This window comes from Heterodontus francisci, chromosome 11 (genome assembly GCF_036365525.1).
Source record: "Heterodontus francisci isolate sHetFra1 chromosome 11, sHetFra1.hap1, whole genome shotgun sequence".
Lineage (NCBI taxonomy): Eukaryota > Metazoa > Chordata > Chondrichthyes > Heterodontiformes > Heterodontidae > Heterodontus > Heterodontus francisci.
This window is the reverse complement of record NC_090381.1, coordinates 102,108,505-102,121,653: the sequence shown is the minus strand read 5'-3', so window position 1 is coordinate 102,121,653 and position 13,149 is coordinate 102,108,505. Positions and strand designations below refer to the sequence as shown.

Here is a 13,149-nt window from a genome sequence, read left to right as displayed (position 1 = left end):
ACAATCAATTTACTTATGGGAATATGTCTCAAATGTTAGTTAGAAATCAACTATTTATCTTTGGGTGAGTCATTCGTGTAAACTTTCCAAAAATGGAAATTGGGTGGAGGGTTAGAACAACAAAGCAAAAAAAGGATTTTATGGATTTTTTTTGGGCACATTCCCACCTAGGCATGTCAGTTTAAAAATTTAAAATAGAGTCCAAAATTAGTTGAATGGAATGAATTTACTAACATTATTACAATAGTCTAAGCTATACAACCTAGCAGCACATATGCACCAGTATTAAATGATACAATAACATTTCAAAGTGCAGTGGCAAGTACACTTGAACCTTCTAAAGCTGATCAATGCAAGACTTGTACTGTAAATATTTAAGTAAATGGAAATAAAAATGTCTCAGATTCAGGGTTGTGCCCCAGTCAGAGTTCTCATAGATGTTGGACATATGAAAGTTGGACAGCTCCCAAATAAAACATTTTGGGAGAGGGAGCAAGCCATGTGTTACAACAGTAGTACATTATCAGAACCTTCTAACAGCCAATAACATTCCTGTGGCATAAAGCACTGCAACAGCTCATTAAATTTTTTTAAAAATGGATTCACCAGGCTCCAGCTATGTGTCACAATGAAGTCGTCCCATATTTATAAATACTGGATAAAAAAGGTACCTAACAATTTAAGTAGGACGTTTGGAAACAAAGAGGTGTCAAATACTGTCACGTTATGCAATCTTCGGTAAGAACGTGTAATGTATAAACTCACTTGTATGAAAGCAGATCACCTAACAGGCACACAATGTTAAGAATACAGGCCAAATACAAACTGGTACATTTTATTCCTGGAAAGCTATTTTTCTATATCTCAACAGCTTACTGCAGCATTTCATAAGAGTCTGATTTATCAGTTTTAGTTTTGAGGCACTCAAGATTTCAGTTACATTAATATTTGCATTGAGCTACTGACAGACTAGTCGACTGTCTCTAACTCCCATTTGATTTATTGCAAAGCTCACACAAACTTCAAAAAAACCTAATTTGCTTCCCCCCACCGCCCTTATTACCATCATCTGCTGTTCCAACTTCTGGAGGGACTATGTCCAGGAAACATTAAAGGGGAATTCTAGATACCTGATCCAAGCATGGAATTTCAATACATGCACTTAACAACTGCAGAAGAGAACATTTCTTGGCAAACTTAAATTGATCAGGATTCAACTGGGCTTGAAATTAGAATGCTAGTTCAGTGAACAAATCCTCAATAATTTAATTTTACTGTACTGGACTGGTTTTTTGGCAGTGAGGAGGATAGGACAATAGATTTTTTTTTAAGCAGACCAAGGCACATACCCTTTCAGTTAAAATTCACAAGATTCAAACACCTAAACAAAATATCTAACCACCTGTCCTAAACATAAAGGAAAATATTACTGCTGTTTTGGGAAGAGTTGGAAGGGACTACTGAAAGATAGGATAAAACTTCTTTTATAAAGTTTAATGCAGGAATTTAACATTTTGCAACAGCAGTTCTCTACATTACTTTTTTAAAATATCTAGTAGGGCTAAATGGATGGAAGTCACCAAGAACATATTCAAACTCTGTCTCCATCTTAAAAGAGAAATGCCAAATGTGCAACAGTTGAACATTACATTGCGTCACTCCAATTACAAGTATGCAGTCTACCTTTTTCTTTTAACGTGGCCCATAATCTTTTTAGATTTAGTTACTAAATAATGTATATTATCACATCTAGTCTCTACATTACAGGACTTGAATTGTCACACAAATTAGGTTTTTCCTATCTTCTTACAATGGACAATTCATTGTCATTAAAATAGCACAGATTCCATTATAACATTTTTATTAAAGATCATAACTAATATTTACTTTATATACCAAGATGTTACATAGTGCATACAAAAAACTGTAGATGTGATTGAACAAACTTTGTTCAAGTAGCTCAAATTAAAAATCTTGCTTGGGGATTATCACATAAAAGAACTTGCACATTTACAGTATCCTACTTAATAAATGCAATCCAAAATATCGTAAAATAAAATTAGAAACTAATTATAAAGAGTTTATACATAATGCACAGTAGAAAATTAGTCCTAATGGGTCAATCCTGTGTTCCTACTTAATTCTGTGGATAAATTTATTGATTTATAATAATTGAAACCAGGTACAGGACATCTTCATTTAAAAATCAAATTCTAAATGAGTTGAGAATTTCAACTTCAATAAACCTGATTTGGGCAAATACTCAAAGCAAGATATACTTACATCTGAAACAATTAGTTGGATTCTGGTGCAGAATATACAGGAAATTGATAAAATAACATGATTTAAACATTTTACAAAGAGTCAGCCAGCCATCTTTGTGTACAAGTTTTTTTGTTAAAAGTCATTCTCTTCGTATCTGGGGAACTTGTTGAACCCAACTACCTCGGCTGGGTGATCAATGTAGCAGTTTTACAGATTGCCAGTAGTACTGCAACAATGGCAAAAAAGGACGGTGATGATTCAGGGGAAACATCAGTGCTGCATGGCATTAACCATTTTTGGGTTGCCAGCAATCAATGGAGGGCTGCCACACATTATTTGACTTCATTCCAGCAGCAAAATGAGCAGAGAGCTGTAAAGATGTTAAATTCCTAAAAAATTTGCATATATATGTTGTGAAGTTGCAATGCATAAACTGTGGAAAAGCAAATGGAAAAATTTCCTGAACTTTTAATTTTGACACATTGTTTTTGAGGATGTGTAGATTTTATGTTTTTTTTTAAAAAAAGAAACGAAATCAAACTATTGCGGCAGACTCTCTGGTTCCTCTCTCTCCAGCAATGGCTTCAGGGTTTTCCTGCTGCATCTGAACTACCGTTTCTTCATTGACTCCATCCTCAACATCACTGCTATCTCCCTCTTCCTCCTCTTCATATTCAGATGACTCCACTGCGTCTTGGTGAGATTGCGATTCTGACATGGTACCAAAGGAGTGAGCACTGGTGGAGGCAAGAGATGATCTCAGCAGAGGCGTGTTTTCGGATGCATCATCATTTTCTTCGTGACTGCTATCCACATCATCAGTTTCTGAATCAGATTCTCCCTGTGATGCCACTACCTTCTGTTTGCAGACAGGGCAGGTCTTCTTTGTTCTAGTCAGCCACGGGTCCACACATTTACAGTGGTATGCTGGGTACATAAACGAGGGGAAACCAAAATAATTTTATGAAATTTGCAATCAATATTTGGAAGTTATAGAATAATTAAGCATATATATAGCTTTCAGTCTGCTGTTAAATCATCTGATAGGCTTGTGGGACATGAACCTGTTCGGCCAAATGGCCTGTTTATATGCTGTAAAGATGTATGTAAAAACCAGGCATTTTAAGATGGTAAGTGTTCCTATCTGCACACCAGAACATTACAGGGTCATTATTAAAAGCCGGTGAACAACTATTAACATGTTTTTAAAAATTAAACTGGAATAACTTGAAGACGTTGCCTCAAAAACAGTTACTGTCTCAACAGGAGAAAGCTGTACATGCAGTACTGAAATAAATTGCAGAAACATAATTTATGATTAGTCATTAATTTCAGCTGTGTCTCACTGTCAAGCCCAAGTAACAATTTACATTTTTTTTAAAAATCTAACATTTTTGAACCTCAATAACCTATTAAATAAAACTGATGCTGCTTAGATTTTATTGTTAAAACCTAAACAAAAGCAATTGGCTAGTTGCAAAATACGTCAAAAACATTTTATATTCAGTACAAGCAAGGCTGTATGAATTTGTGACACAGCAAGAGTGTGCAGGGTGCTAATTTTAATTGTCCTATATTTTGATATGTATATAAGTGAAGAAAGAACCTGCTAAAGAGGGCTGGGGAAGAAACCAATCTAATATCAGTGTGTTGAAAGTTTGCTTGTTACAGGATCAAGAAGTATTTGCTCACCGTGTGAACAGGGCAGGATGCGAAGCTTGTCACCTTCTTCATACTCATCCAGACAAATTGCACACACCTCATATTCATCACCTGCAGCAACACAAAAGGAACGGTTATGCTTTGCTGCTCTAATGATGGTACATGCTACTTGTCCAAGGCTTTTTGAATATGAACTACTGTACCTTTATTATATTAATGTCTGAACAGCCACTAATAAGCATTAGACCTTCCTCAGGATTTATTTAACAAGTTGAGCGACATTCTGTTTATACAGCAGGTCCTCTCTTGGGGCAAAGTGAATAGAACCAGCTAGCACACTGCTGACATTTAATCTCTAGGACTGAGAATTGCAAGCTTGTAGATACACACAATCAAGCAGCTGAGGTATGACAAAAGAATCACTTACGTATATCACAATTAAAGGGCCAGGCCTTGCTGGCTATAACAATACAGAAATATTTGATACTCTAATTGTTGGCCACTGGCCATTTACCAGAGTCTGGAAATGACAATAAAGAAAAAAAATGTACAATATATTCCAAATCTAGAATTGTGAAAAAAATCAAAATACTGCAGATGCTGGAAATACTCAGCAGGTCAGACCACATCTGTCAGAGGGGAACAGAGTTAATGGTTCTGGTCATTGACCTTTCATCAGAACAACCATGAAGCCTTTCCACCACCCCATCCCTCTTACAAACTACAAGGGATCAAGTGGCTGAAACACAATGTTTACAGAATGTATTATGTTAGTAAATGATAACTTCACATAGCCTGTCTCCAATGTCTGAATTTAGAATGCCACATGAGGATATGGCATAACGAGCACCTGTTTAAATGCTGGTGCAAATTCATCTGTAACAATTACACTAATGAATTTGCTTCCAAATTTAGTTAAAATCACTGCAATGATTTTAGGTTCTGGGAGCCAAAAGTGAGAGACTTCACTGTGCTTCGTAGCAGCCGTCTGTGCTATATCATTACTTCTATTAAACCAGCTACCCAGTACCTGATGCCACTTCTAGGGCTTTTTGTTTAAAGTGACTGGGCATATATATATATGTCCAAATATGGGCAGGTGAATTGTACAAGAGTGTAAACAACAAAAGGCCATTAAATCATTATATGAAGTGTTTCCAATCATTTGCAACACTTGGGTTTAAAAGTTTGGAAATTTTAGATTTACCCAAGGCAAAATGATTAAATCGGTAAATTAAACCTCAAAAGGTTTATAATTGATCACAAATTTAACAAAGAAATTACCCCCAATCTCTCCTCAAACAAAACAATCATTTGAAAATCATTTGTAAAAAGGGAAAGCAAGCATTTATAATTACTGCAAACTGGAAAATTTATAGTTGCATAATTTCCTTTTGATGACCCTTCAGAAACCATAAGGTAGTTTATCAGTCATGGTCAATGCTTCATCTTTCATTGGTGATGAATCGATTTGAGAAATGACTGAGGAAAGGTGGCATATAAAGGTCAGTGTGATCTTTTCTGAAAGTCTAACAAATTTAAGTGATTGATTTAAATGAGGCTAATTCCCAGCTTACTCATTAAAAAGACCCAAAATTGGATGAAGTGACTTGCATACTTACGGTCAAATTGAGAAAATATTGGCATTAGATTTAAATGGCTTGTGGGGAGGTAGACACTACAATTATACAATTCTTCAACTTCCACCACTGTCAACTTGGCTCAGTGGTAATACTCTCTTCCTCAGTCAGAGGGTATCCATGGCCAACACGACACTCCGTATTTGGAGGCCAGGATAGTTGTACAATCCTTCGCAAGATGACTGAGCAGTCACATGCCTAGTTTGAAAATTGTCAAAACCTCTTCCAAGATCTCTTTCTATGTAGCATGGCCCCACACTTGTTCTTTACTGAGTTACATCCAGTTCACATCAGAAGAGTTCTATACTGCTTCCATATACTAAAGCTTCCATTTTATTTTTACTCATTAATTTTGAATATGGGGTGTTTTAAATAGAAAAAATTAACTGCCTCAATCAAGTTTTATTTCCTTATTTTAAAGAAATATTGATTAAAAAGCATTAAATGTACAAAGTGATTCTTGACAACGCAGCCGGCCGACGTCATCAAGCTGCGCCAGGCTGCTCACGTGCTGCGTTCCGCAGTGCCAAGACTGGTTGGCGCATGCGCAGTTGACGTCATCGCGTAATGAGGGGAAGCGGGGAGAGCGCGGGAAGGGAAGCGGAGAAAAAACTGGGGAGGAGGACAGGAAGCGGGGACAGCGCACAAGGGAAGCCCGCTCACTCTTTCTCCCCCCCCCCACCCCCATCTGCTCGCTCCCTCTCCGGCCATTGTGTGCTGCCATGTGTTTACGTTGCCTTTGTGTGATTATTTGAGCAGCGCCATCTTTAGTCCTGGCAGCTGCCTGGATGTCGCAGACTGTGACGTTTTAGTGGCACAGGCTGCATTTGTGCATGTGCCAGTGCAGTGCCACCTAGTGGTTGCATTGTCAGCAAACGCAGCCTTAAAAATGTATGGGACAGTCACACCACAACATGTTAGGACATAAATTTTCTTCCATTTGCAAATGGCAAGATCCTGCAATGTTGGTTGAGGATTTAGAAAATGCATCAAATGAATATCACTCCTTGCAAGCAAATGTAAAAGGCCTGCTCAAGTCACAAAAAAAACCCGACCCGAACCTAACAGAACCACATTGGACTCGAGCCCGACCTAGTCCGAGTCCCTCCATTTTCCCTCCCGAGCCCAACCCGACCGCTGCAATATTCCCTTTACTTACCTTCCGACTCCCAATCTTCACCAAGCGGCAGCATGAGCATGATGACGTCATAGAGACGCTCACTACGCAGACTCAAGAGTTTCCCTGCTTGACGTACCGGACTCGCAGCTCAGGTAAGTTTTTAACTTTTAGCACTCACCTGCAATTCTTGCAGTGTGTGTCCAGCCCGATGCAGACCCGACCCGACCCGAACCTGACATGTCGTCGGGTCCCGGTCGGGTAGCAGGCCTTTAAGCAAATGGTTACATCGTAATATGCAACAAGGCGGCGGCACATCCACTGTACAGAATGGCATTTGGTACCAGGAATTTACAGAAACAAATTAAAGATACTATCTCACCATCAGAATCTGTCTGACACTCAGTATCATTTAAGTGTAAAACTTGCAAAGAATCTAGCACCAAGGTGAAGGAAGAAGTGACGCCACTGTTGAGTAAAAGTTGATAGCCAAGGTAGAGTTTCTGCTCTTTATACCAGTGATATCTGCAATCTGTGCGAAATTGACTGAACCAGTGCAAAGGGTTGGGGAATTGTAAATGCAAATGAGTTACACCCAAAAGCAATTATGTTTGTGTTTTCATGATCATTTACGTTGGTTTAAGATTAAATTTGCCGATCAGAGCCTGCACTGCCCATAAAAATGGCCAAACCCCCAGACTGCGCTAGTTCAAGAAGGCTCTTCAAATTGTGCTACTTTTCTTAGATGCTCAGGCACTAGCAGGCGTGTTTTAAAAGTTTTTGATATCATAAAAGATTTAATTTACTTGGAAACCAACTAGTATATACCACGTACACCGTGGTACGGTAGCACAGTGATTACTGGTCTAGTAATCCAGAGGTCTAGACTAATGATCTGGAGATATGAATGACATCAAATCCCACCACAGCAGGTGGGGAATTTGAATTCAGTTAATTAAATAAATCTGGAATTAAAAAGATATCAGTAATGGTGACCATGAAACTACCAGATTATTGTAAAATCCCATCTGGTCCACTAATGATCTTTAGGGAACATACAAATTAGGAGCAGGAGTAGGCCACTCGGCCCCTCGAGCTTGCTCCGCCATTCAATAAGTTCATGGCTGAACTGATTACTCCGCATTTCCACCTATCCCAGATAACTTTTCACCCCTTCCTTATCAAGAATCTATCTACCTCTGCTGTAAAAATATTTGAAGACTCTGCTTCCACCGCCTTTTGAGGAAGAGAATTCGAAAGACTCACAACACTCAGAAAAAATTTCTCATCTCTTTCTACCTATCTTTGTGTCATCAGCAAATTTAGCAACCATACCTTCGGTCATAGAGTCATACAGCACAGAAACAGGCCCTTCGGCCCACTGTGTCTGTGCCAGCCATACAGCACCCAACTATTCTAATCCCACATTCCTGCACTTGGCCCGTAGCCAAGCATCTTCATCCCTTCATCTAAGTCATTTATATAAATTGTAAAAAGTTGAGGCCCCAGCACAGATCCCTGTAGCACACCACTCGTTACATCTTGCCAACCCGAAAATCTGCCGTCCTTAACCAGTCTGGCCTGGCCTACATGTGACTCTAGACTCACAGCACTGAGGTTGACTCTTGTTGCATCAAATTGCTGTGAAAAGCAATAGGAATCGAGGCAGACCACCTAGCATTGACCTCAGCACCAGTACACAACAAAGGCCCATTCCAGCCCAGTCAATCTTGCAAAATCCTCCTCACAAACATCTGGGGACATGTTCCAAAATGGTTAGGACTGCTCCACAGCTAGTCAAGCAACAGACTGACATTGTCATACAGAATCATACCTTTTAGTCAATGTCCCAGACACCTCCATCATCATCATACTGGGTATATTCTGTCCCACATACAAATTAGGAGTAGGTCATTCAGCCCTTCGAACCTGTGCCACCATTTGATAAGATCATGGCTAATTGTGGCCTCAAATCTTACTTTCCTGTCTACCTGTCCCCCTTGCCAATAACCCTGGACTCCACTGCTCTGTGGAGAACAGAATTTCACAGACTGACAACCCTCAGAGAAAAAAATTCTCATCTCCGTCTTAAATGGGAGACCCCTTATTTTTAAGCTGTATCCCCTAGTTCTAGTCTCTCCCACAAGGGGAAACATCTTTTCAGCATCCGCCCTGTCAATAAGACCACTTCTCATTCTTCTAAACTTCAATGGATACAGGCCCAACCTGTCCAACCTTTCCTCAAGAGATAACCCCTTCATCCCGAGAATCAGTCAAGTGAACCTTCTCTAAACTATTTCTAATGCAATTATAGCCTTTCTTAAGTAAAGAGACCAAAGCTGTACACAGTACTCCAGATGTGTTATGGAGTTATACAGCACAGAAACAGGCCCTTCGGCCCATCGTGTCTCTGCCAGCCACCAAGCACCTAACTATTCTAGTCCCATTTTCCAGCACTTGCCCCATAGCCTTGTATGCTATGGCGTTTCAAGTGCTCATCTAAATACTTCTTAAATGTTGTGAGGGTTCCTGCCTCTACCACCCCTTCAGGCGGTGTATTCCATATTCCAACCACCCTCTGGGTGAAATTTTTTTCCTCAAATCCCCTCTAAACCTCCTGCCCCTTACCTTAAATCTATGCCCCCGGTTACTGACACCTCTGCTGAGGGAAAAGTCTCTTCCTATCTAACCTATCAATGCCCCTCATAATTTTGTCTAACTCAATCAGGTCCCCCCTCATCCTTCTCTGTTCTAAGGAAAACAACCCTAGCCTTTTCAGTCTCTCTTCATAGCTGAAATGTTCCAGCCCAGGCAACATCCTGGTGAATCTCCTCTGCACCCTCTCCAGTGCAATCGCATCCTTCCTATAGTGTGGTGCCCAGAACTGTACACAATACTCCAGCTGTGGCCTAACTAGCATTTTATATAGCTCCATCATAACCTCCCTGCTCTTATATTCTATGCCTCGGCTAATAAAGGCAAGTAATCCAAATGCCTTCCTAACCACCTTATCTACCTGCGCTGCTGCCTTCAGTGATCTATGGACAAGTACCTTCTGTACTTCCTGGGGTCCTACCATCCATTGTATATTCCCTTGCCTTGTTAGTCCTCCCAAAATGCATCACCTCACACTTCTCAGGATTAAATTCCATTTGCCACAGCTCCGCCCATTTTACCAGCTCATCTATACCATCCTGTAATCTAAGGATTTCCTCCTCACTATTTACGACACCACCAATTTTCGTGTCATCTGCGAACTTACTTATCATACCTCCTATATTCACTTCTAAATCATTAATGTACACTACAAACAGCAAGGATCCCAGCACTGATCCCTGTGGTACACCAATGGTCACAGGCTTCCACTCGCAAAAACGACCCTTGACCATTACCCTCTGTTTCCTGCCACTAAGCTAATTTTGGATCCAATTTGCCAAATTGCCCTGGATCCCATGGGCTATTACCTTCTTAACCAATCTCCCATGCGAGATCTTATCAAAAGCCTTACTGAAGTCCATGTAGACTACATCAACTGCTTTACCTTCATCTACGCATCTGGTCACCTCCTCGAAAAATTCAATCAAGTTAGTTAGACACGATTACCCCCTGACAAAGTGGTCTCACCAACACCCTGTATAACTGTAGCAAAACCTCCCTACTTTTATATTCCATTCCCCTTGCAATAAATGACATCATTCCATTTGCTCTCCTGCAGGCCAGAGCTAGGAATCCTGTGGCGAGTGCCTCACCTCAGGTTCCCCAAAATCTTTCCAACATCTATAAGGCACAAGTAAGGATTGTGATGGAATACTCTCCACTTGCCTGGATGAGTGCAGCTCCAATAATACTCAAGAAGCTTGACACCATCCAGGACAAAGCAGCCTGCTTGACTGGCAGCTCATCCACCATCTTCAACATTCACTCGCTCCACCACTGATGCACAGTGGCAGCAGTGTATACCATCTACAAGATGCACTGCAGCAACTCACTAAGACTCCTTCGACAGCACTTCCTGGGACCTCTACCACCTAGAAGAATAAGGGCAGCAGATGCATGGGAACACCACCACCTGCAAGTTCCACTTCAAACAACACACCATCCGGACTTGGAACTATATTGCCGTTCCTTCACTGTCACTGGGTCAAAACTCCGGAACTCCCTTCCTAACAGCACTGTTGGTGTACCTACCTCACAAGGACTGCAGCGGTTCAAGAAGGCAGCTCACCACCACCTTTTCAAGGGCAATTAGGGATGGGCAATAAATGCTGGCCTAGCCAGTGACACCCATATCCCATGAACAAATAAAAATCTATGCACTGCAGCGGTCCAAGAAGGCAGCTCACCACCACCTTCTCCAGGGCAATTAGGCATGGACAATAAATGCTGGCCTTGCCAGCGACACCCACACCTCATGAATGAAAAAAAATGAAAGTAGTAAATGGCTCAATATAATTTTTTTTTTTTAAGAGTCATTTTCAGTGATTTTCAATCAGGTTACTCACAGCTAAAGGACTGGACACTTACTAAAAATGTTTATTTTTCGTGACTAATACAATTGACCTGGTTACTACTCTCAAATACATTAGTGAATACTTTTCAAATGTAAGAAAAAGATAAGGTATTTGTTCTATTAACCAGTTGTGCTGGTTGAAGAAAGATTTTATGTTTATGATTATGCATATGATTTTTATCAGAAATTTGAACTGTAACCTAATCAGTGCAATTTCCTGATTACGCTCAGAGCGGAAACTCTACCTCAATAAATCAAACAGCAGCAATTAGGTGATGTTTAGCTTGAGATTTAAAAGCCTACTGTCTTCACAAAAGAGGGTAAAATTCAGGGATATAAATAGCTCCGAAGTTTTGGAGGCTTTGGGAAGAATGGGTTACAGAGCGGATGAGCGCAGTGAGTATCTACTTCAGATCAGTAAGGATACAGGTCAGTGAGATTGCACTTGGAGGGAAAGGTCTGTCCATCCCACGAGAAAGGAAAGAAGGGAAAGAGAAATGATAAGACATGGTTTTGGCAAGTAACCAGGAGCAATGTTTGGTTGCTGGAAGAGCAGGAGGACAACAGATGATATTTCTTTTCAAGAAGAGTGTCCAGCAGCTGTAGTAGATTTAATAAAACAAAACTGTTGTGTGCTCCTTAAATAAAAGCCACAATTATTTGGATGACCTGAACTGAAGTCAAGGGCAACCTGAAGGCAGGCCTCAACACAAATTAGGATTTTTTATAAACAAACTAGATAATCAATTCTAAGGGAATTTAACAAAATAATTACATTCAGCACATTGGATTTCAAACATCAGAAAGTAAAAAATAATCTACCATTTAAGGATGTTGCAAATTCTACAACATTCTAATGATACAGTGTTGCTTTCAACTTAAATGCAAGGTACTGAACTGTTCTGTGATTCATCAAGAAAAAATATTGGAAGTCTGACATCTGAACCTTTCTACCCAAGGTCTTGTATCAATGTCTGCCAGATGCCCCTCAAATATTCTGGAACAACAACTTGCATGTATGTAGCACATTAAAATATCATACAGTGCTTTACAAACAAGGTGCAAGGAAAAAGGGACACTGGCCGCAGGGCAGAGTTAAGAGGTGTGACCAAAAGCTGAGTTTATAGAAACTGGCATTTAAAGGAGTAAAACAAAAATTTCCCATCAGATCAAGTTCTTAAAACTATCACCTATACATATGTTCCAACTTCTTTAGTGACCATGTCATGCAGGCCCCCACCTGCCAAGAATGAGGCATATTAATTTCACACACATGGACATTAAAATTCAAATTATTGCTGGGAAGAGGAGAAGGCTTGCTATAAGGAATTGCCAGGCCCCTGGCTGGAAAGACATTTTTGCAAACTAGCAGACAATGTTGGAACAAAGGACCTATCCCCGGCTCCCAATACACAGAACAGATGTGGTCAGACCAGTTTAGTCACATGACTAACTAGAAGCTACGGAGTTTAAGCTGAGAGTTTTAAATTGGAGAAATTGTGTGTGAAGATAGAAAGCTCTTTGCTCCTGGATGGAAAAATCTCTCCTGGCTGGCTCGCCACAGCCTCTCCTGTCTGCTCCCATCTCTTTCCCACCAGCTTCGGAATCCATTGAAGACACGTGAACCCCAAGAGAGAAAAGTCTCCTACAGTGAAGAATAATACTGGGCCCCAACGAAAAGCAAGATCTACCTACAAGCAAGGACTGTACAGTGAGCTCAAAGAACCGTAAGAAAGAATTCTTTGAGGAAGTGACAAAGTTGATTGATGAGGGAAGGGCTGTAGATGTCATATACATGGACTTCAGTAAGGCGTTTGATAAGGTTCCCCATGGTAGGTTGATGGAGAAAGTGAAGTCGCATGGGGTCCAGGGTGTACTAGCTAGATGGATAAAGAACTGGCTGGGCAACAGGAGACAGAGAGTAGCAGTGGAAGGGAGTTTCTCAAAATGGAGAC

At 40.3% G+C, this 13,149-nt stretch overlaps 1 protein-coding gene across 3 annotated transcripts in view; it reads right to left on the bottom strand.

The window, feature by feature from the left end:
* Positions 1-819: 819 nt before the first annotated feature.
* The window catches only part of rnf13 (ring finger protein 13), a 336,413-nt gene continuing 324,083 nt past the window's right edge, over positions 820-13,149 (bottom strand). For all 3 annotated transcript variants that reach the window (XM_068042622.1, XM_068042625.1, XM_068042626.1), the window contains 2 exons: positions 3,958-4,038; positions 820-3,192 (listed from right to left, as the gene is read on the bottom strand). In XM_068042622.1, the coding sequence (XP_067898723.1) occupies positions 2,801-3,192; positions 3,958-4,038 (473 nt within the window). In that variant the 3' untranslated portion in view covers positions 820-2,800. The remainder of the gene's footprint in view (positions 3,193-3,957; positions 4,039-13,149) is intronic.